This window comes from Colias croceus, chromosome 14 (genome assembly GCF_905220415.1).
Source record: "Colias croceus chromosome 14, ilColCroc2.1".
NCBI classification, from domain to species: Eukaryota; Metazoa; Arthropoda; class Insecta; order Lepidoptera; family Pieridae; genus Colias; species Colias croceus.
In genome coordinates this window covers 3,284,632-3,310,024 of record NC_059550.1, presented here as the reverse complement: position 1 = coordinate 3,310,024, position 25,393 = coordinate 3,284,632, and the positions used below count along the sequence as shown (strand labels likewise).

At 33.1% G+C, this 25,393-nt stretch overlaps 1 protein-coding gene across 9 annotated transcripts in view; it reads right to left on the bottom strand.

The window, feature by feature from the left end:
- LOC123697111 (amyloid-beta-like protein) overlaps positions 1-25,393 on the bottom strand; it is a 98,658-nt gene that overhangs the window by 5,738 nt on the left and 67,527 nt on the right. For 2 of the 9 annotated variants that reach the window (XM_045643508.1, XM_045643509.1), the window contains exons 2-12: positions 6,559-6,720; positions 5,963-6,098; positions 5,370-5,606; positions 4,990-5,181; positions 4,505-4,677; positions 4,082-4,189; positions 2,289-2,414; positions 1,528-1,665; positions 976-1,122; positions 520-615; positions 27-209 (exon numbers count right to left, since the gene is read on the bottom strand). In XM_045643508.1, the coding sequence (XP_045499464.1) occupies positions 27-209; positions 520-615; positions 976-1,122; positions 1,528-1,665; positions 2,289-2,414; positions 4,082-4,189; positions 4,505-4,677; positions 4,990-5,181; positions 5,370-5,606; positions 5,963-6,098; positions 6,559-6,720 (1,698 nt within the window). The remainder of the gene's footprint in view (positions 1-26; positions 210-519; positions 616-975; positions 1,123-1,527; positions 1,666-2,288; positions 2,415-4,081; positions 4,190-4,504; positions 4,678-4,989; positions 5,182-5,369; positions 5,607-5,962; positions 6,099-6,558; positions 6,721-25,393) is intronic. The other 7 variants (XM_045643510.1, XM_045643513.1, XM_045643514.1 and 4 more) reach the window with 5 other exon arrangements.

Sequence of the window (25,393 nt, the reverse complement as noted above, 5' to 3'; positions counted from 1 at the left end):
CAGAGAGCAGAGCATTCCATAATTACCTTAGCACGTTCATTCTCAATGTCCTGTCTCTGGCGAGTGCGCTGGTCCCTCTTAGCGTTGAGTTGTTCCCTTGCAGCCTGTTCCCTCTGCACCTCAGCCTCGATGCGGTCCAGCAACAGTTCCTCGGCTTCAGGGGTCATCGACATCAGGGATACGGCCATGTCGTCCTTGGATTGCATTGACTGGAATGGTGGATGGTGTCTTTAGTTGTTTGAGCCAAATAATTGCCGAAATAATTTAATAATATCTCGCAGATCCTGATAATCTTGTCTTTTTTATTTTGATATTAAAACAAAAGAAGATTTTCAGTGCATTGCAGACAAGGGAAATCAGAAAATTTTTAACTTTTATTTCAGATTTAAAGGTACATCACAAAATTAAATATAAAAAGTATTAAACACATCTAATTCTATACAGCTCGAGCAAATATGCAAAAGATTAAATATATTTAAAAAACGTATGGTAAAGAATAATCAGAAAATGAACAAATACCTGAACATAGTCTTCAATAGCGGTTCCAATAGTAGCGTAGAGGTGTGGGCGGCGGCGGAGAGCGGACAGGGCACGTTGCAGAGCACGGTCGGCATCCTGTGAAAAATGTTAATTAAATTTGAAAATTACGGCACTTTCAGAATAGCACTGAGAAATCAAATTGGGTTGAGAGTTTTCTTTGTTCTGAAAATATTCATGAAGACGACTAAACATTTTGGAACTGTTACCGAATTAATTTTCATAGAAGTTGATTTTTCATTGACTTTCGTAGGAAATCCATAGTTTATCTCTTCTATAGAAAGTGCAACATTATATTTTTGATTTATATTATCAAAACAGTTAATAATTGAAAAGAACTGAATTTTTTTGGAATTCATACATGTTAATTAATTCTGTTAACTTTTCAAAGAAGTATTTAACAGTCAAACGGACACCCCAATAGAATTATCCAAATACCTGAAGTCTATCAGCAGCGCTAGATCGTTCAGCGGCTGCAGCCTCCCGTCCGGCGGCGGCAGCGCGGCGCCACGCGGTGAGCGCTCCGCTGCGCTCAGCGGCGAGGGCGCGGACCAAGCGCTGCAAGCACTTCTGGACGCGGTGGGCCTGTGGATGGAAGTTCTAGAACATTCCGTATGCCGCTTTGCGTTTTGAAAGTCATTTTACTGTTGTGTTAAGGTAGATACCTTAACACAGAGTATGCATAGATATGCATAATCTGCGTACATTTTGAAGTGAAGAATAGAGTAGTACATATACTTTTTTCTTATGACTGTGGAATAGCTAGTGAATTGGCAAACCTTATGAAAGCCGTGCACTAAAAATAAATATTTTTTAAGAACATAATTTCATAGAGCTTAACTTCAGAAATTGGATCAATAAGATCGTAAATAGCAACTTCGTCTTGCATATAATATATCCAATGATGCTTAGTTTTTATGAATTTCTTTAACACACTAGAAAAACACCTTAGAAAAGTTAACAATCTAAATAATTATTTTAACAACTTACATTAGGAGGCGTATCGCGAAGAGACCGAGTGTAGCAGGCAAGAGCAGTGCGGCGGCGCTGAGCCAGGTGAGCGAGCACACGCTGTTGGTGTAGAGCAGCCAGACGACGGCGTTCAGCCACACCCTCTTCTTCCAACGACTGTTGAAGGCAAATTAAAATAAATAAATAAATTAATATTTCGGGACAATTTTCACAAACGGCACGATCTGATCCCATACTAAGCTTGTGTTATGGAAACCAGATGGCTGATAAACATACATAATATATAATTTTTAAATAAATACTTATATAGATAATTAACACCCAGACACAGAGCAAACATCTATGTTCATCACTCAAATATTTGCCCCGGGTGGGGATCGAACCCACGACCTCTGGCTTGGAAGGCAGGGCCACTACCAACCAAGCCAACACGCCAGTCTAGAAAAAAAGCAAGTCTTTTAGAAAATATTTAGGATGTTAGACTCGTACTTATTATGACTGATTTGGTCACTAAAAACCAGTGTTGAAAAATCTTTATCTGCAACATTTATGTTTATTGTTGTTTTGTAAAATTTTGGCATCATTGTGTGTTTTTGTTTTGTGTAATTATTTAGTTTCTTTTTTTGCCATGTGATCATTTTGGAACTTAATGAAGGTGTTTGCATAATATGTCTATTGTCTGTGTCTAGTTCTGTGATTTTATTTTTATTTATTGATTTTCCAGCAAGATTGGATTAATTATTTAGAAAAATATATTTTGTAGAATAATGAAATTGTACCTGAATGTTCGATTGGAATTTAGCAGTCATCCGTTGACGGAAGGTCTGGGCGGCGGCGGGGTCTGACGTCATCATCTGTTGGTAACGGTCCTCGAGCTCTGACCACTCTCGCATCACTTTGGTAATCTGAAAGGATAAACATATTGCTTACAATGGATGTTTTTGGAATGTTGGCATCGTTCTTTTTTATTAGCTATAGGAATACTTCCATCGTGATTTGAAGACCAAAACCTTTTTTTTGTTCTGTAAAATTTATGCCAATTAATTTTTTAGCAAAAATAAGTATGATGCTGATGGCATTAAAATTCTACCTAGTTCCAAATAAATAAATAAATATTTCAGGACAATTTTCACACACAGCACGATCTAATCCAATACTAGCTTTCGCTTGTGTTATGGAAATCAGATGACATCTATGTTCATCACACAAATATTTGCCCCGGGTGGGAATAATAATAATAATAATAATAAAAACATTTATTGACAACAAAACACACCACACAGATACAAAAAAAAACAAACATAATTAAAAAAAGAAAACAAAAAAACCAATAGAACTTAAAAACTAATAAAACTTACAAATAAAATAATATAAAAAATCTTATAACTAAACTTAAAAAATATAACTAAAAACAACAACAAAGAACTGCGTGGTAATGTCTATCATCAAAAGGGACTACTCAGTTAAAAACTGTAGTGCCCCATAGGAACACTAACAGCACTGATTTTCAGGAGCCCCTATCGGTTGCGACGGTTGGAGTTACAGCTTTTTTTTTTTTAAATAGATAATATAATATATGATGAAATAGTGATAAGTGTGAGATATTATATATTTATAAGATATTTGTACTAACTACTTATATAATATAAGAATATGAGTATGTGTTATAAAAATATATGTATAGAAAAATAATAAATTAAGAATAATAAATAACTACAATAAGAAGTATGATATAATATACGTAGATAATAGATATACCTATACAGATACAGCGGGACACATCAACGGCACTAAGGCTGGTACAGCGTATTTAATAAATGTTTTTTATATTTAAATCGAAAGTTTGTAATACTTTTTACTTCAGACAGGGGTGGTGGAAGGTTGTTCCAGCACTTAGTGGCGCTGTATGTGAAACCGCCTCTAAATGATGCAGTGTGGTGCATGGGTATTGATAGCTTTATGCTGGCAAATCTGGTTTTGTATTTTAGGTCGCTTCGTTGACCTAACCAAGCTAATTTTTTATATAGATATAATGGTATTTTTTTGTGCATTAAACCAAATAATAAAGTAGCAAAATGTAATTGCCTACGTCCATCCATATTTAAAATATTGGCGTCTTTAAGATAGGGACTGATGTGGCTTCTAGGTGGGACGTTCCAGCAATATCGTGCGCAGGCATTCTGGACGCGTTGTATTGCTGTTCTAGTACGGCTAAGCAGTCTAGGGCCATATACAGTATCCGAAAAGTTAAATTTCGACAATACAAGGGAATCACATAGACTGATACGTAAATTTAAATTTATATATTTTCTTATTTTATACAAAATTTTTAACCTATAAAAAGAATTAGAAATAGTATTATTTATATGTTTTTCGAATCTCAAATTCTCGTCAAATAATAAGCCTAAATTCCTTGCCTCGTGTACACGCTCGATTAAATTATTATCAACTACTACTACTACGGAATCGAACCCACGACCTCTGGCTTGGAAGGCAGGGCCACTACCAACCAAGCCAACCGGTCAGCCAAATAAGATCATAATTAATAATAATTAATCTATTATGTTCTTACCTTCTCACGGTGGGTTTCTTCTAGACGCTGCTGGGCATCCTTGTAGCTCTGATGTTCAGTGCGAGGGTCGAAATGCGAGAAGTAAGGATCAGACGTGGCGCTGGAGGCCTGTAGTAATGAATGCGCGAAACATTAATCTAAAGAATTAGTGAAAGCCTGCTAGGTTGTGTTTTTTAGTCCTAATAACATTCATACCGTAATTAGATGATCAATAGCGCTTCAAATCAAGATATAATTATGACTTGAATTTTTAAAAAACGTACGTACTTAGTAAAAGTTTAAATTTTGTGTAAAATTGTGCAAAAAAAATACGTGTACTGAATAATTTAAACCACTATTGTAATCAGTTATTTAGGAAATTAAATTATGTAGGTATATTTAAATAAATAATGAAAGACTAACATTAGTAACAGAGGAATTTACCGTGGTAGTGGTAGTCGTAGTAGTGGTGGTAGAAGAAGTGGTAGATGGTGCGGAGGAAGATTCAGGGTGAGGCCAGGCGGAGTCATCACCGTCGGTGTAGTCATCATCCTCGGCGTCATCATCACGAGACAGATCTGCGTCTTCGTCTTCATCCATGTCTGCAAATTGAACATCTAAATAAATTTTAAAATAGGTTACAGTATATTATTATGTATAGATAGTTTCATTAATTAATTATTGATCATTGTTAAAAGTTATTATATATTGAGTTAATTTAATAATTATGTTTGTATGTGTGTGTGTTTTGTTGTGTGTTATGTAATTAAGTTATTATATATTAAGATATTTCAAAATTAAAAAGATCTACCGTAGTTTATAAACACTATAAGTCTTGAGATATTAATAGAGAGATATTGACGGTTCATTAAAATAATTAATTGATTAATTCAAATTCTTAGTCACTTGTAACAATTATAAAAATTTACCGTCATCAGCGTCGTCATCATCGTCGTCGTCGCTCAGATTCAGAGAGTCATCATCATCATCGGTCAAGGCATCTTCATCATCAAGCAGTTCATCATCACGCTCATCCATAGCAGCTGAGGCGGCCAACATTTCTTCAGCACCAGGGTTCACTGGGACACCGACGTCCATGGGCTTATGCATTTTCACGTTTTCTGTTCAGAATACAATAATAAATGTTCAATTTATTTCTGGAAACTGTTTATTCTTATTTGACCTAATATAAATCTACTTTAGATAAACATACTAAACAACTGCTTATCTTAAAAAAGCATACCTACTTATAAAATTGCATCATAAGTCATTCTATTGAATATGCGCTAGAATTTTAAAATATACCCACCCTTAAAATGTTTTGGGCAGCATACGAATTCAACACCAGAGAACAGGCTAATTCCACATGGCAACAGCATAGCGAAGGTCCGGAGTCTCAATCCACGCTGGGCACAAGCTCTTCCAGCTGTCGCATTCCACCTGGAGAATTGCCAGCAGCGGCTCTGGTTGTGGATGTGGTCGAAAAGACAGCTCTCAGGCACCAGCAACGCATCCGATTGGAATGGACCTTCTGCCGCCAAATGATCTTTGCAGTTTACCAAAATTTGATGGAACATCTTATAGTTAGGCACTAAGCTAATATTATGTATTTCAATTATAGGAATCTTTAATGCAATATGAAAGATATGAAACAAATATAAAATAGTTATATTTTATGTGGGCGGAATCTCATACTCATCATCATATTTATAAACTTTAAATTTGTTTAACAAAGTTTGTCTTTATTAATTAAAATCTCTTTTCAAGTAAAGCAACAGTTGGATGTTGAAATTGAGACAAACAATTACTTTTTTCTTGTTTAATTCTATGAAAATTAAGTAAAACAATAAAAAAATTGTTTAATGATGTTAGAGAAACAGAAGATTAAAAATAGATACATACCAAGGCATCGGAAAGGCTTAACCCAACGTGTAACCTTGCACTTGGCTGCGTTCCCGGTTCCCAGCTTGCACCAGTTGCTGACTTTCACGTAGTGGGAGGCCTCAACGATGTTTGTGATGTCGTGGCTTGGATATACCTTTACAAATATTGTTATTTTTCAATTCCACTGTCATACAGCTACACTGATAACATTCAGATACACAAATCTTCCTGAATTACACTGCTTTAAAGTCACTGAATACGTAAATTTATACGCTCAGATTTATGCTTAAATATTTATGGATTACGAAGCCATTAGACGAGGTGGAAATAAAACAAAAGTCGAGTGTCGAGTGACAGAAAGCTCAACTGTTTTGCGAATTAGCACGCGTTTAAAAATAATTGGGCAAAATTTTATGAGTGCCTTTCAAAGCGGCAACAATAAAGATCATTTCTTTACAAAATCGCAGTTGACAAAAAGACAAGCTCTACAAAACGATAAAACATTATTCCAATTTGTTATAGTCCAAATAATTTAGTTATATTATTTTGCGGTCTTATGCGGCATCTAACTATCAGCATTTATTAGAATATGTTTTTTTGTCATGACGTGTTACCTTCTTGCAATAGTCCAGTATCTCCATCTTGTCCTTCAAGCAGTTGTGCGGTTTCGTGGTAAGGTCAGGGGTCCACCGGCCAGCAGCTGACATGTACTGGGGGTGGTAGGAGGAGCCAGCTTCGCACAGCACAGCCACTTGCGGCTCAGCGCTGTTGGTCGTCTGTAACAAATTATTAAATTTTTAGTTTAGAATAGACTTAGTAGCATGGTATAATACCCAATGAGTACTAACGAGTCAGTTGATGGATAGAGGCAGTAAATTTATAAATTATTAATGAACTAGTATATTTAGTAGTTCAATTAAATATAATAAATTATCAAAATGTTTCAGATCTGCTCTATGTTTTTGTCAGCACATATCAGGTTTATTTTAAATAAAGATAAATTACAATCAATGCCATCATAAATCATCGTTAATAGTTCAGGATACATCGCCCATTTTTGCAAGTGACTACTATCAAGCTAATTTTCCGTTTGTAGCTTTATTTTGATGAGACGCCCAATAATTTCGTGTACGAAAGTCTCGATTGTGGTAGATTATTTATCTTATTTTCGTACACGAAATTATTCGGTGTCTCATCAAAATAAAGCTACAAACGGAAAATTAGCTTGATAGTAGTCACTTGCAAAAATGGGCGATGTATCCTGAACTTATAATATGCAACGGAACGTAAGACGAGATGATAGTTCCGTATCAGGTAGTTGCATGATCAATATCAATAAAGTAAAAATGTCTGGCATAAGTAAGACAAATAACGTCCCAATAAACGATGGTTTTCACCGTCTAGACGTCGGGAACTCGCTGATATTTTCGATAAAGGCTGTTGAACCCGTCTACGGATCAGTATCCTCATAGTTTTTCTTATGAAGATTGAAATTCATATTTTCGAATGCAAATAAGTTTTGAGTTTACTGTTGGGAGTCTGCTGCAAATTTTCAAGGATCATGTGAAACTTTTAGATGTTGTTATTGTTCAAGTTTGAAGATATATTCAACACATTTGAGTTTCTTGATTATGTTAAGAAAAACAATAAGTTTTATATGATTAAAAGCAGTCTGGAAATATGAATGAATGAAAAATATTGTTGCTATGATGAAAAATTTTAATTTAGGTACAAAGATTAAATTAATTTTATCTCAACGAATATTTATTCATAGCACAGGAAATTTACATTATCCCTAAACCTTGAACAAATAAAAACTTTTCTGTGGCTAGTTAAAACATAAATAATGCTATAATCCCATAGCACTCTCATACAGTTTCTGTCACGTTTCGTTAGCAAACAAAATTTTGTGGTCTTAACTATGATCTATCTAGAAAGTTTGCACCGAAATATGCCTCGCACCTATATCTTTTATTTATCTCGTTCAATCAATCTCAATTTTTTGAAAAAAGAAGTTAATCTTTATATATTTTTCAAAATACAAATCTTTATATAGGTAATATTACCAAAATAATAGTAATTTGTACCGTATAACACACATGCTCAAGGGACGAGGAAACTCCTCATCAAAGTAAAAGGGATACTCCTCGTATTCCTAAACTATTCGTCATGTCCGGAATTTTACGCAAAACATGAACAATATAATCAAAACCCTCGTCCAAAAATGAAGTGGCAGTTGAAAAGCAGTAAAAACAATTTGCTGTAGTGACAGTAAACAGTTTGAGAATAGCACTCAGAATAAACAGTTGTCGTTTATTTAGGTTCGGTTACTTTGTTTGCTGCAGCAAAACCTTTAATGTGTCCATTTAACTACCCTTTTTATAGCGTAGAGAAACATTAAACAGACGATCGGTAGAATAGTGATAGGCGCCATTGAAGCATGTGGAAATTACTTATTTCCCTTGAATTAAATTAGTTTTACTGTTTGTAGTTTTAAATGTGTATAGTATTGTTATACTTGCATCGGGATTTTAAGCTAACCCTACTGTCGAATTACATGTAAAATCCTTACATAACATGACCAAAAATGAGAAAGAAATATTGTTTGATGATCCAACAAAAGCCTCTCAATCAACATATATAATAAAAGTTTAAAGTCATTATACAGGGTGTCCCAAAAAGTAGTGATGAACGGAAGCTGGGAGGTAGAGGACCTAGAGGGCTATCCGAATCACCCCCATGTATGTTATGCGATTTTTCGTATTTTCGGAGTTATGACATTTTTTTCAATTTTTCATTTAACGCTGAGTACGATGATATTTTCACTCATGGTGACGTCAATTATTGCGCTAGATGCTTGATTTTTTTTTGTGTGCTAAGCTGAAAGATAGCCCAATTTAGTATGGTAACATTTATTATGTATAGATCTTTGAATGGAATAAAAAAAAAGAATTAAATGCCAAGAAAGATAAAATGACCCAGTATGTTCGCCACTTCAAGGGCCCGTAAAATAATAAAATCACATACAAAAAGTTTTCCGTTTGGCTTTTAAAAACTTGCTCCATCTATCAGGTAGCTACCCTGAAAATTTTATTTTATTATTCAGAAGGCTTCAATCGAAAAATTGAAATCTAAATGTGGTAAGTGCAAAAATTGAAGTAACATGATGATTAATAAAAACAAATTAAAACCAATAACAAGGTGTTTAATTACCAGGAATTTTTAAAATAACCCCGCTGTTGCTCAATGTTAGTGCGACATCACCGTAAAAAGTTGTCTTTTAAATGTCTAAATGCCCTTTTATCATTTTTAATGGTTTCTTCTGCTACTAAGAATTTCCGGGTTATTTCGTCCAAATTGTGGCATTCTCTCAAGTAACCAAGGTCTTTTTAGTATCCCCATTGAAACAAATCAATGGGGCTTAGGTCGTGGGGCCGTGGAGGTCAGGCTTTAAGGCAAGCGTCACCGGCGCATGCGCAGGCTGCAACGACCAATCCAACTTTCAGGGTATGTTTGCCCTTTAGCCTGGCGTCCACGGTCCCCGGACATAAACCCTATTGATTTTTTTCCGTGGGGATACTACAAAGACGAGAGACTGCCACAATTTGGACGACATAACCTGGAAATACATAGTTGCAAAAGAAACCTTTAAAAATGATAAAAGGGCATTCAGACATTTTAAAGACAACTTTTTACGGTGATGTCGCACTTGCACTGAGCAACAGCGGGGTTATTTTAAAAATTTCTGGTAATTAAACACCTTTTTATTGGTTTTAATTTGTTTTTATTTATCATCATGTTCACATCACTTACCACATTTAGATTTCAATTTTTCGATTGAAGTCTTCTGAATAATAAAATAAAATTTTCAGGGTAGCTACCTGATAGATGGAGCAAGTTTTTAAAAGCCAAACGGAAACCTTTTTTTATGTGATTTTATTATTTTACGGGCCCTTGAAGTGGCGAACATACTGGGTCATTTTATCTTTCTTGGCATTTAATTCTTTTTTTTATTCCATTCAAAGATCTATAGATAGTAAATGTTACCATACTAAATTGGCCTATCTTTCAGCTTAGCACAAAAAAAAATCAAGCATCTAGCGCAATAATTGACGTCACCATGAGTGAAAATATCATCGTACTCAGCGATAGATGAAAAATTGAAAAAAATGTCATAGCTCCGAAAATACGAAAAATCGCATAACATACATGGGGGTGATTCGGATAGCCCTCTAGGTCCTCTACCTCCCAACTTCCGTTCATCACTACTTTTTGGGACACCCTGTATATTGCAAATGACACCCACCAGTGTCCAATTTTCATTTAAATGAGAAGACCACCCACTTTTAGCCTTTTCATATAAATTACGTATAATATCAACCTCTACGTACAATTATTCTTCAACGGTCCAAATTTTGGGGTTCCCTTTCGTTATTTCATAATAAAATCTAAAATTCCGAAGCGAAATCCTTCCTTCTCACAAGTGGGCGTCAAAATCTGCTTCGAACAAGGGACGGTGTTTTTGTGTGTGACAGTGACGCTCCCTATCTATGGAGTTTGAGTGTAAAAATAATTTTAGGAGGGACTTTTGTACTATGCTCCAACATTAATCAAGCGTATTTGCGAAAATTTAATGAAACGGATATTTGCTAAATGCTTTCAAACCCGCCAAGTAATTAATTGCTTTTTGCGACGACTCTAGTTTAGATATGAATGCTATCTATGTTTTGAGGTTTCCTATTTTTGTATAGTTATTTGAAATAGTCCTTTAATATTTACGCAAAAATATCATTTATCATTGTGATAGTGATTTATTTCAGTTTGTTTTAAAAGTGACTTTTGGTGGGATTTAAAGATGCTTGATGTTTATTCACTTAAAATAAGACATTTAAATAAGGCTATGCAGTATGCACATTCTTTATTGATTTAAGGTTTAATTTTATATTTTTGCACGATCTTCTATGTATTTTATTACTTTGGTGAAAAAATGGTTTTGTACCCTTATCTACCTTAGCGTAAGATTTCATTAAGACCCTTACGTCATTAATTTGACTGTTTAAGTACCCTTAAAACTCCTTGCAAGCACAGTTGAAAGTGTGAATTTGGAACTCGTAAACATGCGCTATCGCTTCGCTTCGCGTCGCAATCGAACGCATTGCCAACTCATCTAGACTAGCTTGCATCGCCGCCTCGCTCGAGCCAACTTCTTGTTATTTCACAGTTAATTACAGACTTTTCACTTAGTTATTTCAATTTTCTATTTCCTTTTGGCTAATTAACTTTGAGCGCACTCGTTTTAAATTGCCAGTCGTGTCGAAATGGAGTTAATTTAATTAGGTACCTCTGTTACTTGGTAAGTTAAATACAAGTTAATGTATTTAAATTCGTACTGCTGTTATCTTTTAGGATTTTATGGACGATGAATCAGATCTTCCTTTACAGCTTTATAAATAATAAATAGTATGAAATTAACTTGTCAAAGGACTACGGCAACGGTTATTGAAGCCATATTTAACATAATATAATATTATTATCTTCATGTATCTCTACCAAAATAGGCATACGTGGTTATAAAAAGTAAGTAGGTATTGTAGTTGTTAAAGTGTTATTTTCTTCACAGACACTGAAGTCAAACAATTCAAAGAATACTAGGTATACAGACATTCTTATTTCAGCCTTTTGTGTTTGACATCATTTTCTCTATACAAACATTTACCACACTCAATTGGCCAATATAATATAATGTTATCAATATTATTCAGCCATTCGCTGACACGAGTAACCTTTAACAAACACTGACAGGCAGTTTCAATGTAATCAAATCCGTAACATCGCTAACAATTTACACATCTCATAGTTATTGTCTAAAACAGCGGAGTGAAAATTAGCGAACACTAAACCTAAGCAAGCAATTAGCTTTGAATCCCTCGTCAAGGAAACTCCTCAGGCATTAGTTATGCGGCGTTGAGGCACGTTCACAACTTGGCTCGTTAGGGAGTGACAGGAAGTTTGTCAAGTCAGCTTGAGACAGCCATAGATATTATAACATTTGAAGGTCAATACTCTGAATTGGTTAAATAGTTCGATGAAGTGGTCGAACAATTTAATGGTATGTTATATTAGTCTTTGACATGAGATAACTGAAAATTTTATCTTCAGCACACAGGAGTAGTTGGAAAAAGCTTTCCAAATGGAATACGTTTTTTTGAATTGACAATTATTTATATTTTTTAACTCTATATAATATTAATAGTGTAGATATTTATATTCTTGCTTAAGTTTAGTCAAGTTACTCTAATGGTGATCAGACGCACTGACGCATATATGGTTCATTATACTTACTATAATTTTGTCACACTTTCATTAATTAAAACTTCATCAATAAAACAATAAATTCACTATTTACTACATGAAAACGAATGAATATATCAATCCAAATTGTATTCACATACGCAACTATTTCGACGAGGCCTAAAATATGTATTCCTTTATTTTCAGCGTCACCACTCACGATATCGAATACAAGTGACTCAGCAAATTGAATCTATCAATATTCGATACGAACCACGTGCTGATATAGCTTTCGTTACACTTCCCTTGGAAAATACTTATTTTGTTTCTATGTGCGATGATAACATGATTTTCCTGCGGGAAATACAAATATTAGGCAGCTGGATTTTGTTAAGCTCTATGAGGCAAAATAGAGCTCTATCAAATTCAATTTAATAAACACTTGCTTATTTTCGAAAAATAATGTAAATGCAAGAAGCAATTGAAGCGAATTGACTTATCTATTATTACCTATTATCCTATTAGTTATTTCATCTCACAGGTAGGTAAATACGTTGCAAACACGAAAAAAACATTGCTAGTAATGAGTATGTGCTAAACCTACCGAATGAATTTCGAAATATTTATTTCAAATTCAACAGTAAATATACCTTGAAATTCTCACGTTTAAACGACAGATGTTCCTCTAATGGAAAACCACCAAAGCTGTCATGCGCGCCGTGAGCGTAAACTAAATGCATCTGACAGGCCGCGTGGTGCGAGCTTATATAAGTTTAATATTATATCTAGAGTAATATTGTAAATAGGAAAAACTTATTGGTATAATATTAAAATTAATGATTTCGTAAATTATTGAAGCATTGGAAAGCTACATCTTTACCGAGTAATATAGGGTATTTTTTCGAGTCAACCCTTGTGAAGCGGCTAATATGACAATAACGATATGCTGAAACACGTATATCGTAACACTAAGTAGAATCTAATAAAATTCATCATGATTTATGAATAATAAATTCTCGTCAATTAGTTCCATCGAGATGATAATAAATATACCATTAATGGTGAAAGGGGTTTTGTAATCGTCATTAATCACGGCTAGTTGATGACATCAATAAAATTACGTCTTTTTGAGATAAATTGCGATATTTAACGGCCAACTAGTCACGCAAGTCAACGGGAGAGCTATAAATTTTAGCCTATAATTAATTCACTGTGGTGTGGGAATAAGTAGGGTTAGTATTTCCTGTAAACCCAACATTTAATCACGGATTTTGTCTTTGGAAATTACGATCAGATGGAGAAACTAGTGTTTACATTTATATCGGCGAAGCAAGTAATTTTGGAGCAATTTTGCAATTGAATTTCGAATTGCAAATCATCGTTTAAAATAAACAATGAAAAAACATTGGAATATTTTCTACTAACTACTATTATAGTTAGGTAATATAATATATGTAATGTCTAAGGAATATCTCCAATAACAAACATATAGTAAGTATACTGAGGTAAAACGAAAATAAAACTTCCATTATTTTTCCACATTCCAATATCAAACTTCTGCTCGCCTATTCAAATATAAATATGAAACCTACCAACAGGGTAATCGATATTCGATTTCCCAGTGAAAATACGTAGAAAACTCGCGCTCAAACTAAGTTCCCTCAACGGTAAGTGACAGAACATTGTCTTATCAGCTTACTAAGTGTGGCACACGTTCTCATGAGTCCTCTTTATGTAAATATATGGAGATACCTTCCACTCCACGGCTACTTGTTGTGAGAGTAACGTTGTTACATTGTCACAAGTAGGGTTGCTTGATACTAGTTTGATAACCCATACATAAATATTGTAACGTTCATTTTCATACACGATGGAAGGATAAACTAGTCTTTTTAAAAAAGGTTGAGAGATGTTTTGTCATTTCTTTCAATTATGTAATAACAGCTAGAAATGTGTTTCTATAGGTACTCAATATTGGAACCTAGATTATAAGTAAAATAATTATCTGTTAACACACACGTGTAAGATTATATAAAAATATTTCTGTTCTTTCTCCTTGTGCTGTAAAATTTCAAACGCTATAAAACACACAGCAAAAATGCATTAACAAAATAGCTAAGCCACGACATTGTAGCTGGTAAAACCAGGTCTTGCTTTGAAGTTTTATTACCAAGAGAGTTTGGTAAAAGCTTTAGTTTTTACAATGTAGCGGGCGACCAACAGCCCTGAATAAATAGCTACTGGTAGCCAAGTTTCGTGCTGCAGAGTACCCTCGCAGCCTTGTCGCGTCGCCGCTTTTTACTACGCTTTACAAGTTTCAAGGGGAAATTAAAATGAACACTGTGTCGCCCAGACTGTTCGACTTTTTGTACCGTCTTTGTTGTCAATTTACATTTTTCTACTAAATGTTACGCGAGCGAAATACCAATGCGATGGAAGTAATGTTTCAAGTGTCACTTCTTTACGGCCTCTCGCGTTGCTGTAGGGTAGGTTAGAGTCGGGAAATATTGTCGTGATTTTTTAAATTTAGCTTATCTATAATTTCTGTAATAAACCGAAATTCAGATTAATACTGAAAAAGTATTTAGAAGTCACTTAATTTAAATTATTTTTATTGTAATTTGAATAACAACAGATATTAAGTACGCGATTATAGAAGAAAATCAATAAAGTCGTAAAATGGAACCTCAATCTCTTCCACGACACGTTTATTTTTTATTCAAGACCGTCCATACATCATTTCGGATTAAAACATCAGCGAAAGTGTGTCACCACATCCACAAATAGTTCTTATATTTTCTCACCATTCACCTATTGATTCGTGAGGTTATGATAAATTGAGAGGGAACGACTTGACGTGGGGACATTTGTCTTCCCTGAAGTAAAAAAGACGAAGTATTTACATAATATAGCTTAGCCAGTCTCAAATATTCAGACGGGACTTTAGATATTTTAAAAGGGGCCTTTGATACGTCTAGACAAGATGTTTACTGCTCTTTGAGAGTCGATAAACTTATTTTAATATCGGGGGTTATGAAATGTCTGTATGGATAACTTGGTACGGTTACTATGTAAAGATGCAAATACGAGAGTCAGTTTGAGTTACTCAAAGCTAAGTTTTGATATAATTTTGATGACTTTAGTTCACATTGTATTGAGTTAGGGTGATTTCTCTCTGAGTTGAAGTTTATGTTTTGCATCTATATCACACAATAGGGCATCAGAATGAACTGCTACTTGAGATGCGAAGACATAATAATAATGTTTATGTACCGCAAGTAACCTACGCTTAATATTTTATACATAAGAGCTTTTTATAATAAAAGCTTCTACGAATACAGAAAAGTATTTTAAACGAGCATAAGTCGGTCACCGCTAAGAGTTAATAGACTCTTTTCATTATTGCAATCACGTTCAACATTCAAGGATTTGTCCTGAAGCTTAATTGGATTGAGGATCATAATCAGTAGGATCTCCTCGCTAAGGAAAACAAGAGGGGGAGAAAATTTATTGTGAAATTTATAAAGCTTATAGGATTTTTGTTAGATATATTGCCTGTTGTGCTTATAATCAATCGTTATAAATGCCACTATATTTCGTCGAGCGAATTTCAATTAGCCATTACATATTTATTTTTTAGTCGCATCTTTCAGTGTATCTATATTTTCCGTACGTACTTCACTTTGTTATAGGCAGGGATGCATCTGCTATAGGCATAATCTACATATTATATTATAAAAATGAAACCCGTTTTCCTTGGTCACGGCATCACGCGTGAACGGGTGGACTGATTTCGATAATTTTTTTAATATTATTAATTGGCGTACGAGGACGGTTCATCAGGAAAGAAAACATACACATGTACCACGGGCGCAGCCGGGGCGGACCGCTAGTCGACAATAAACATGTACATACATAGCTACAACCTTCAGAAAATTAAAAAAAAGTCCGAACAAGAAAGAAGAGTTATCTCTTACAATAGTGAAATTCTTGCCTACGTATAAAATATAATGTATCTACTATTGCCAATTTCCAGTAAAATACAAAAATAATACACTGTATCACACACCAACAACGTTTCAACGGTTTATTCGGATGGAATAATTAATTCTGAATTATTAAACAGCATAAGTTCGTTATACTTGACAGTATATTTTTCAGACAAAGAACTAAAAATCTCATATAAACCAAAAATCGAATAAAGCTGAAGAGTTTGTCTGTTTGTTTGATATCTCGGGAACTACTGGTCCGATTTGAACAATTATTTCGGATAGCCCATTTATCGAGGAAGGCTATAATAGGCTATATATTATCATCTCGCTAAGACCAACAGGGGCGGAGCACTGCTAGTAAAACCGCGGAGCACAGCTAGTTTCATATAAAATAAGCCCTTGATATACAGATACGACCTTTTATTTGACAGATTGAATCGACGGATATTACCTGTCTTTCGATTAAGCGAAGGGAGATACTCTCATGATTTCTGTTTATTTTATGAGTTTGACAGCCTGAATATTGAATAATGTGAATGATTTAATAAGAAGGCATAAGAGAGAACTGTTCATAATATAAACCTATAGATAAAATATATATTTTTTTTATTCATAACAGAGCAGGCATTTGACCGCGATCCCGCCTGGTGGTAAGCGTGGATGCGGTCGATCGCAAATGATGCCTGTCCTGAAAGAGCCTATTCACTCTGGTTTTAAACAGTTCCAATATTACCATATATTGTTCACTTAACCTTCTCGTTTTATGGTATATAATAATAATATGGTATATAATAATAACATACAATAATTATCCCTTTATAACCTATCACTTAAAACGAAATTTCTATAGAATTCTATGGAATACTTTTATTATAACAACACACAAACATTTTATTTCATCATCTACGTGTGTGTTTTGGTAACCTACAAATTGTAAAATGTATAATTAAATTCAAAAGTTTGTCAAAAATTACCGTCAAAATTAAAAGATAACATAAATAGAGCGGCACCGTACCTATATTAATTTGTATTATGCATGGCGTAATGAAGCTTTTGCCTAAATCACGCGAAACTACAATTTTCTTCATAAAAAATTATTCAATTTAGACTAAGCTTTTAAGATTGGAGATTGTAGCTGTGAGATTGTGTGCCAAACGCAAATAAATATAACAATTATTAATTCTTTAACACCTTCAGTTTAGGGCTATTAGACCAAATAATTAAATTAATTAAAGTGTACAATCACATGAATAAAGTACTATAATTATTAATAACACTTTTATTAAACGCAATAATAAAAGTTTGAAGTTTTTAAGGGCACAAAACATTTCATAACATGATCAATTTTAAAATAAACGCAAATGCGTCAATATTTCATTTACATCAATAAAACGAGGGTAATAGATGCTGTAATAAGTATTTCAGAATTGCGTTGATTTATTCCTTTTTAGATAGGGAGGCGAGGTCGCTAAATGGCGTAATTCAACGGCGTCGTCGAGACTTATCAAAATCGAAAGAGAAAATAATTTCGAAAAGAAAAGCTTCTATGGTAAAAACCATTTTAGCGGTGGGTTTGGCGTGTACGGATTTTAAAAAATGTAAAAAAAAACAGTTACTTGGGCATTCTCGAGCGCGTCAGATATTCATACTACGTATGCCCCAAGTGCCTCTGATAACAACGGTATACTAATCTGCCGGTTTGCGTGGTGGGGCTAGGCATATAAATTCGTCAAAAATGCACAAAAAAAAATTTACTCGAGCGCGTCAGATTTTCGGAAGGGGTGTTAATTAGGCCCCAAGAAAGCTCCCCTTAAAAAAACTGACGATTACGGCATGACGATAAGTTACGATGAATTTTTGAAAATGCAGAAAAAAAAGTCCTTTTGAAATACTCGAGCGCGTCAGATTTTCATAGGGGAGGTTTATCTAGGTATCCTGAAAGCATATTTTCTTAATCTGATAAAAATGTTGGTGGGTTCTCTTAATCTGACCGAAAAAGGTTTGTGGGTTTCTTTTTTTTAATTATCGTTATTTCATATCAATTTTTCTTACCAATTCAGTTTTCGAGATGATGCTTCAAGTAAAAAAAAAATTAAACATTGGACAAAAATGAAAAGAGACCTTTTTTTGTAAAATAAAATTACCTTTTTTGTTTATTTAAACTTTTTTTTTTTTTTAAAAGTAAAGTTCGCGACTTATATGCTGCAACGCGTTTTTCGGAAGACGAAATGGCTCCTCCAGACTTCCGGTCAAGCGGAAACCGGCAGATTTTGTGTTTTTAGTAAGTTTTAGATTATATTCTTCAAAATAAAAATAAAAAAAATCGCGCTCGAGAATGCCGGGTTAACGTATTTTTTTACAAGTTCGCGACCCTATAACTCGGCGGCGTCAAGGACTTATGGTCAGATTAGTTAAATTTAGTCTTAAAACACTAAAATCAACCCCCAATATCTTAATCTGACGCGCTCGAGTATTTCAGACTATCGATTTTTTTTTACTAATCTGATCGTCTATCCTAGGCGCGCGTCACTACATATAGAGCTAAATAGTGAAAAAGGTTGTTCTATTAGGTCTAAGGTATCTCTCATATCTTAAACTGCCACGCTTGAGTATTGCAGAAAATTCCCCTCTTCGCCTCCCTATCTATTAACTGTACCTAGCACAGTCATGTCACATGTGCTACAGTGGACAATCTCTTAGAAACGTATTTTAATTACCTTCTAAGGATTCACATAAATGCTAAGCCCTGACGTCATTCATAATACTGTTACGTGTAGTGTAACATACACACATGTATCTTTACGATGTTATTTAAGAAAATGAACACGAATCTAATGATATTATTTCGAGTAGAGATGTATGCAATTGTACCTAAGTATTAAAATAGTAAGAGGTAATAAAAATAAGTTGATAATTGCATCTCTAGTTCGCACTTAAATATGTCTAGACATTTTAATAAGCCATGTACACAACACAGTTCAGTAAGTGAAAGATAAATATGTACAAACCCCTAGCTTAGGTAAACTGTTGCATTAAAAATTATGGAGAGTCATTTTAATTTCTCAACCAAAATATTTCGACTACAGAAAATGATTCTAAAGTAAAGGACAACCTTTCAAAAATTCAGCATTTATAATATTAAGTAGGATTTATTACCAAGGGTCGACTTACGCTTAAATGATAGCAAATTTGATCAAGTGCTCCTATCATAGAGCTATTAGGTTATATTGAAGTGTAATTATTGGAAAACGGATGGAAGCCACGGTAATTGAGTTTTGCGGACAATGTTCCATTATACTCTGTAAAATTGTTTAATGAAATTGAAAAAGCATTTGCTGTGTTATAATAACACGCGCTTGAATCGAGAAACTTTTACCAACATTACCCTTTGTTATTTTTTCAAAACTAATTAAATATTATAGGTGTTCTTAAATAACGGTAAGGATCCGATCTTCAAAATAAATACCATGGATGAAGAGCAACCTTCGTCCCGCCATAGGAAGGAGAAAGGGAAAAAATTATTTTACCGTCTAGGCAATCGAGTATCATTCAAGTATCATAAGACTATAATATCACGAAGTATATGACTATAATATCACGAAGGCCCTTTGCGTATTTGTATTCATATAGACAGAAAAGTCTAGAAATAATGAAAATATCAAGAGAATACTTAGTTAACACTGAAGCTCTTTAGACACATTAACAAAGCGAAATGTTATTACCTAATTGTTTTATGTCTTGTTTTCGCTGTTCAATTGATATTATTCAAAGTTCACTAAACGCTGTATAAGCTATTAAGCGGTAAGTTAGGTCATTAAAGTCTAGACCGAATCATTAGTCTAGAAATCCGTAGAGAATAGGTCATAACAATGTGCTTTGAATGCGTGCTTAGCTTCAGTGCATAATAACACAAGTTTTATTGTTTTATCACTATACACATTAGAGTGTATTTAATTGGATAATATTACTAAGATACTTAAATGAATAGGGTACTTGCTAATACAACTGATCTTTATTCACAAGATATAAAATATGTAGTAATCTACAAATAGAGTTTAGATAGCTTTTTGTTCAAATAGAACCTAACAAGGTTTACATTATTATGAAATCACACCAATTATGGTCGTGAGTCATATAATCATTTATAGAGTTGTACTGCTGTCTCATCTTTTATTACTTTACTTTTAAACTTTAAATTTAAATATCTACACAATTTAAATGAAAATCTGTATTGGCTTCGTTATCCTATATCTAAATTTGTAAAATAGCTCCGGTATGAATTTCATGCCTGTATAAATATTTAAATAACGCAACACCAATAAACGTATTGCTTTTTCATGAATTTTATTTGCATAGTGACGAAGTCGAATGTTAGATTTTTTCTATTCCATTTTTATTCTGAAATAGCTCTACTTGTTTTAAAAAAGCAATAAGCAAAAGAACAATTTAATATCGACATAAAAGCAAGTTAAAATACTAATATCTCATTTATCAAGTACGAAGATAACCTTTCACTATAAAGTGGTCTATCCAAAGCAATTATCCAATAAAGTTCTCCATTAGCCTCCTTAACATAGCGTAAATTAATTTCTCATCTATACATTACGCGTTTAACCTTTCAACGGTGCACAGATAATTAATTAATATCGATAGAATGGCCCTGACATCCCTACTAGTGTATTTGTGCGTGAGTATTGATTTTATATGCGCGCGCAGCGAGGGAGGGTACTGCCAGTCGGATTTCGATTTTTATAGGGCCCGAATCCGGAGCTTATGTCAGCTATAACTTCTTAATAACTTATATAATTGTTGACACATTATATTTCTAAGGTCACTTTCATTTATCATATCTTGAAACTTCTTGGAGTGTTATTGATGTATCGTATTACAAAATCCTTTAACGAAATCAAATGTCAATTTTGATATCGTTATAGGATTTTGTCAAAGTGAGCATTTATTTTCTTTTTTATCTTTCTTTTTGTTTTGGAACTGATCGTGTCTAAAGAAAAGATTGGCAGGTAGAGCCTCAGCCTTCGTTGTTTGTTTTGTTAGATATTCTTTTATAGAAAGGTTAATTGAGCTGTCTTCTCTAAAAGGTAATAAATAGTCTAAGAGCAAAGGTTGAATTTTAAATGTCAAAAGGTCATCTCAGGTACAATATGCCAACCACACGGCATGGCAGATACTTTGTAAAAATAATATTATAAATCAGAAAATAATAACAATAAAATGTTTTTTCAGGAAAATTTTCTGCTTAAGTATTTGAACATGAATAGCACTTGTACAATGCTATAAATAGAATTTTCTGGAGCAATCAACGAACCACGAAATCCATCTGTTGGAAGCCGGCGATTTGTACGAGTTCAGTGGAACGAGTGACGCGCTGACATAAATGCGATATTTGCGATAATTTTAACAGATAACGTAGAAAAATAAGCAATAAAATATATTTTATACGATTCCCGCTCGCTACCCTACAAGAAGTATTTTTTTATATGTTATAGTGAAATTTATTACCATACATTTGAATGAGCACGTACGTGATTTATAATTAAATTGTTATTGCTACGAAATAATTTCGAAGAATAATAAAAGTTAACAACAAAAACAAAGCTGTTTTATTTTTAGACCCATCATTGCCTCATTGCTTATTTATGATGAATTTGTACCCAAAAATAAGAAACGATAATCCTATTTTTAATGCCATTTGTTTTATTATTTTTCATTATTCCACAATAGACTTTTCAGAAACATTAACTTCATTAATTCCCTTTTAGTAACATAATATACATCTAAGTAGTTCTTTATGTTAATGACGCTCAAAGACAAATTCATTCCCTTCACATAAAGGCAAGTTAGATCCGTAGCAGCCTCTAAAAGATGGCCGCTAAATAATTCAAACAGGCTTTCATTCCACTGTTACCAATTCCATTTCACCTTTATCGTGTGAAGCAGAAAGTTTTAGGTTAATACATTTTAAAATGGATGAGATTTGTTTTATGTATCCAACAAAGTGAAATGTGAGAGCATCTGGATGAATTGAAATTCAAGCCTGTTCATGGTTCAGTGTTATTTACATTATGCGAACAATATTTTAAGAATTATTTCACAAATCGCTCCGAATACACACTATTGTTTGTCAACAGAATGAATTTGCATTAAAATTGAATGTCGTTCTGTGGAGCTATTGTTTGGTGATCATTTTACTGATATTGTAAGAACATTTTGTAGCGTAAGCTTTTTTAAACGAAATACGAATTCGAGCTGTTTTAATTGTAGAAAACTCTTATACAATTTATTTGGATAAGTTGGATTTATTTTGTTAACATTATAATTAAAATGGACGTTTCGAATAATATAAAATAAACAGTATCCTTTAGTATCTGAACACAGATTAAACAACGTGACTTAACGCGTATGTTAAAGCTTACGTTAATGTTATTGTGTTTGTGTGAAAGCGAGCATGTGTGTACACTGGCTCTACACACACAAACAAGTAGCTTAATAAAGCTCCAGTAGGTATTTCAGCCGTGCTTTTCACTGTAAATTTAATGCCTTATAAAATAATTATAAAAAAGGAATGCTTAAAACATATAAACAATATTGAAAGAAGTATCGGTATTGGTTTCAAATGCTAGATAATCTTATCATATCATATATATATTTAATTGCACATGTATATTTACTTATAAATAAACAATGAATTGCCACTAGCTATAGCAAAATCGATATATATATAACGTTAAAACATTTCATTATTTCCGTTTAAATTCTCAATAATTGCAAAAAGCTAATAGCTGCTCATTTCGAGTGAAAAAAATCGAATTGCATTCGTTTGATCATCAAAGCCATTCATTACGCCGAGTTAATGCGGCAAAGCATCCAATTTATTAAAACTAGGCTTCGATATAGGTTAGTGAGTAACCAAACGGCGGAACTTTTTAATTTATATCGAAAAGGTCGAATCAGAGCTATCACTTCGATATTTGCGGAGTTACGCGAATAGTGTCGACTGCTGATTGCTTGCTCCAATATATTTGTACTTAATTGAAACGTTTTCACCTGACGTGTGTATTTTGCAATTTCCGGGTTGTTTGGATAATTATTATTTTGCCCTTTTGTTTCTTTATTGCGTTAATAATTGATGACGGAAGATTCATTCGGACTAATTTATTTGACAGTACGTAAGTAATAAAGACTTTTAATATATAACAAATCATTTTAAATTGCCTTTTTATATTGTACCTACCTATTAAAAAAAATATCAATCCCTTTTTCATTTCGCCTAGTAAAAAACCTTTCATGAAAATTTTATTAAGAACTTATGAAATAAGTTCAATAGCTTAATAACCACCAAACACTTTATATGGTAACTTAACGTTTTCTTTGTATAATCGGATACTATTTGAGAAGAATACAAGTGCAAAACCATTCAAACCGCGTGAGTTATTTGTTACTTACATAATCTAAAAGAAACTAAAGATATTTTAATTTAGTTCAACACTGTTCAATATACATTTCAATTAATTCTTATTCGCAATAACTCGAGTAGCGATCAAATAGATTCCAATCAAACTTCGCTAACTTGCTTTAATTAAACCGATCGTGAAAGCTGATATATTTATGTAAATAAATAAACATTAATCATCGCTGGTTTGATTAACAGTTTGTTTCTAATTAATTGAATGATTACTGGAGATTTTCTGCGATTTTGGGCACATTCTATGGAATCTGAATGATGATATTTCTATGGTAGGTGGTATACAGGGTGTAATCGTTAAGTGTGCAACAAGCGATTATTCCGTAACTATTGCCGATATCAAAAAACGTTAAACTGATCGAATGTACTTAACCTAATAAGTAACGGCCATAATAAATTAAAAAAAAATAAAACGAGATATATTGTATTTTTTATATCTGTAATAATCGCAATAATCGAATAATCGCCTGTGCACACTTAACGATTACACCCTGTATACGGATATAATAATCCTTATATAACAAAAATATAATTCACCTACTTTCAATTTTGATACTAGTACATAATTATCATAGAATTATCACCATTGTAATTGCATCTACGGCTTTTAATTCATATCACAAAATAGCGCTGAATTTAACTTATTTTTATTTGAATCGCTTAGTAACATTATATCTCGACTTCTACAAAAAAGTACTTCTAGTTCTTAGTTCCTTAGTTTTCTTGCAAAGGACCAAAGCGATTAGGACATCAAGCGACCGAGACATTTCAAATGTTGCTTTCAAGATAGGAACAAAGAAACTCTGCTAACTTCTTAACTCTGAGTTGTTAACGGGCTTTGGACCCAGAATTGTAAATCTGTACTGAAACTAGAAACTATGACTCGATTTTTATGCAACTGATCTACATAAAAACTTAGAATCTATTAGAATATAAAAACGAATTACTTTTAAATTGTACTGAAACTAGAAACTGATCAACATAAAAACTTAGATTGACTATTACTAGAATATAAATACGAAATGAAACCTACTTTTAAATTTATATAAATTCACCAATTTGCATGAACCGAATTAATCAAAGCAATCTAATTCATACCTAAATTATTTATAGTTCCATTATAATTTATCATTTATATTAAGATGAAAACAACTTTTAATGTAGCATAAAAATTTCTGAGATAACTCTGAAAGTTTTTAACAAACTTACCACAGACCACGCATAAATTTAAAGTACTTATATTTAAAATGTAAGAAGTTTGTAAAGTTTTCTGTTTTCTAATAATATTGATGATGTACGTGCTGCGGTAAGAAAAATAAATGGGAATGTTTTTCATATTTCCATTTTAATTTTATATTTTTGAAGTTTTATGCTAGATGTAGATACCGACATTTCAAAACTATTGTAGATTGTAGGTGTAATATAATTTCTCAAATGTTTATTAAACTAAACTAATAAAAAAAAAGTTGTGTGGTTTTATGAAACCACGGTAAAAGTGAAACATTTTTCACACTATAGACATTTAACTAAAAATTATCGTATTTGTACGATAATTATCGTACATATCGTGCGTCACGCGACATGCGCTACACAGACCAAAAAGTTTGAGACGATGTAATAAAAGTTTCACTTTAAAAATATAATAAAAAATCTATATACTTAAATAAATAAATTATAAAAATCAGC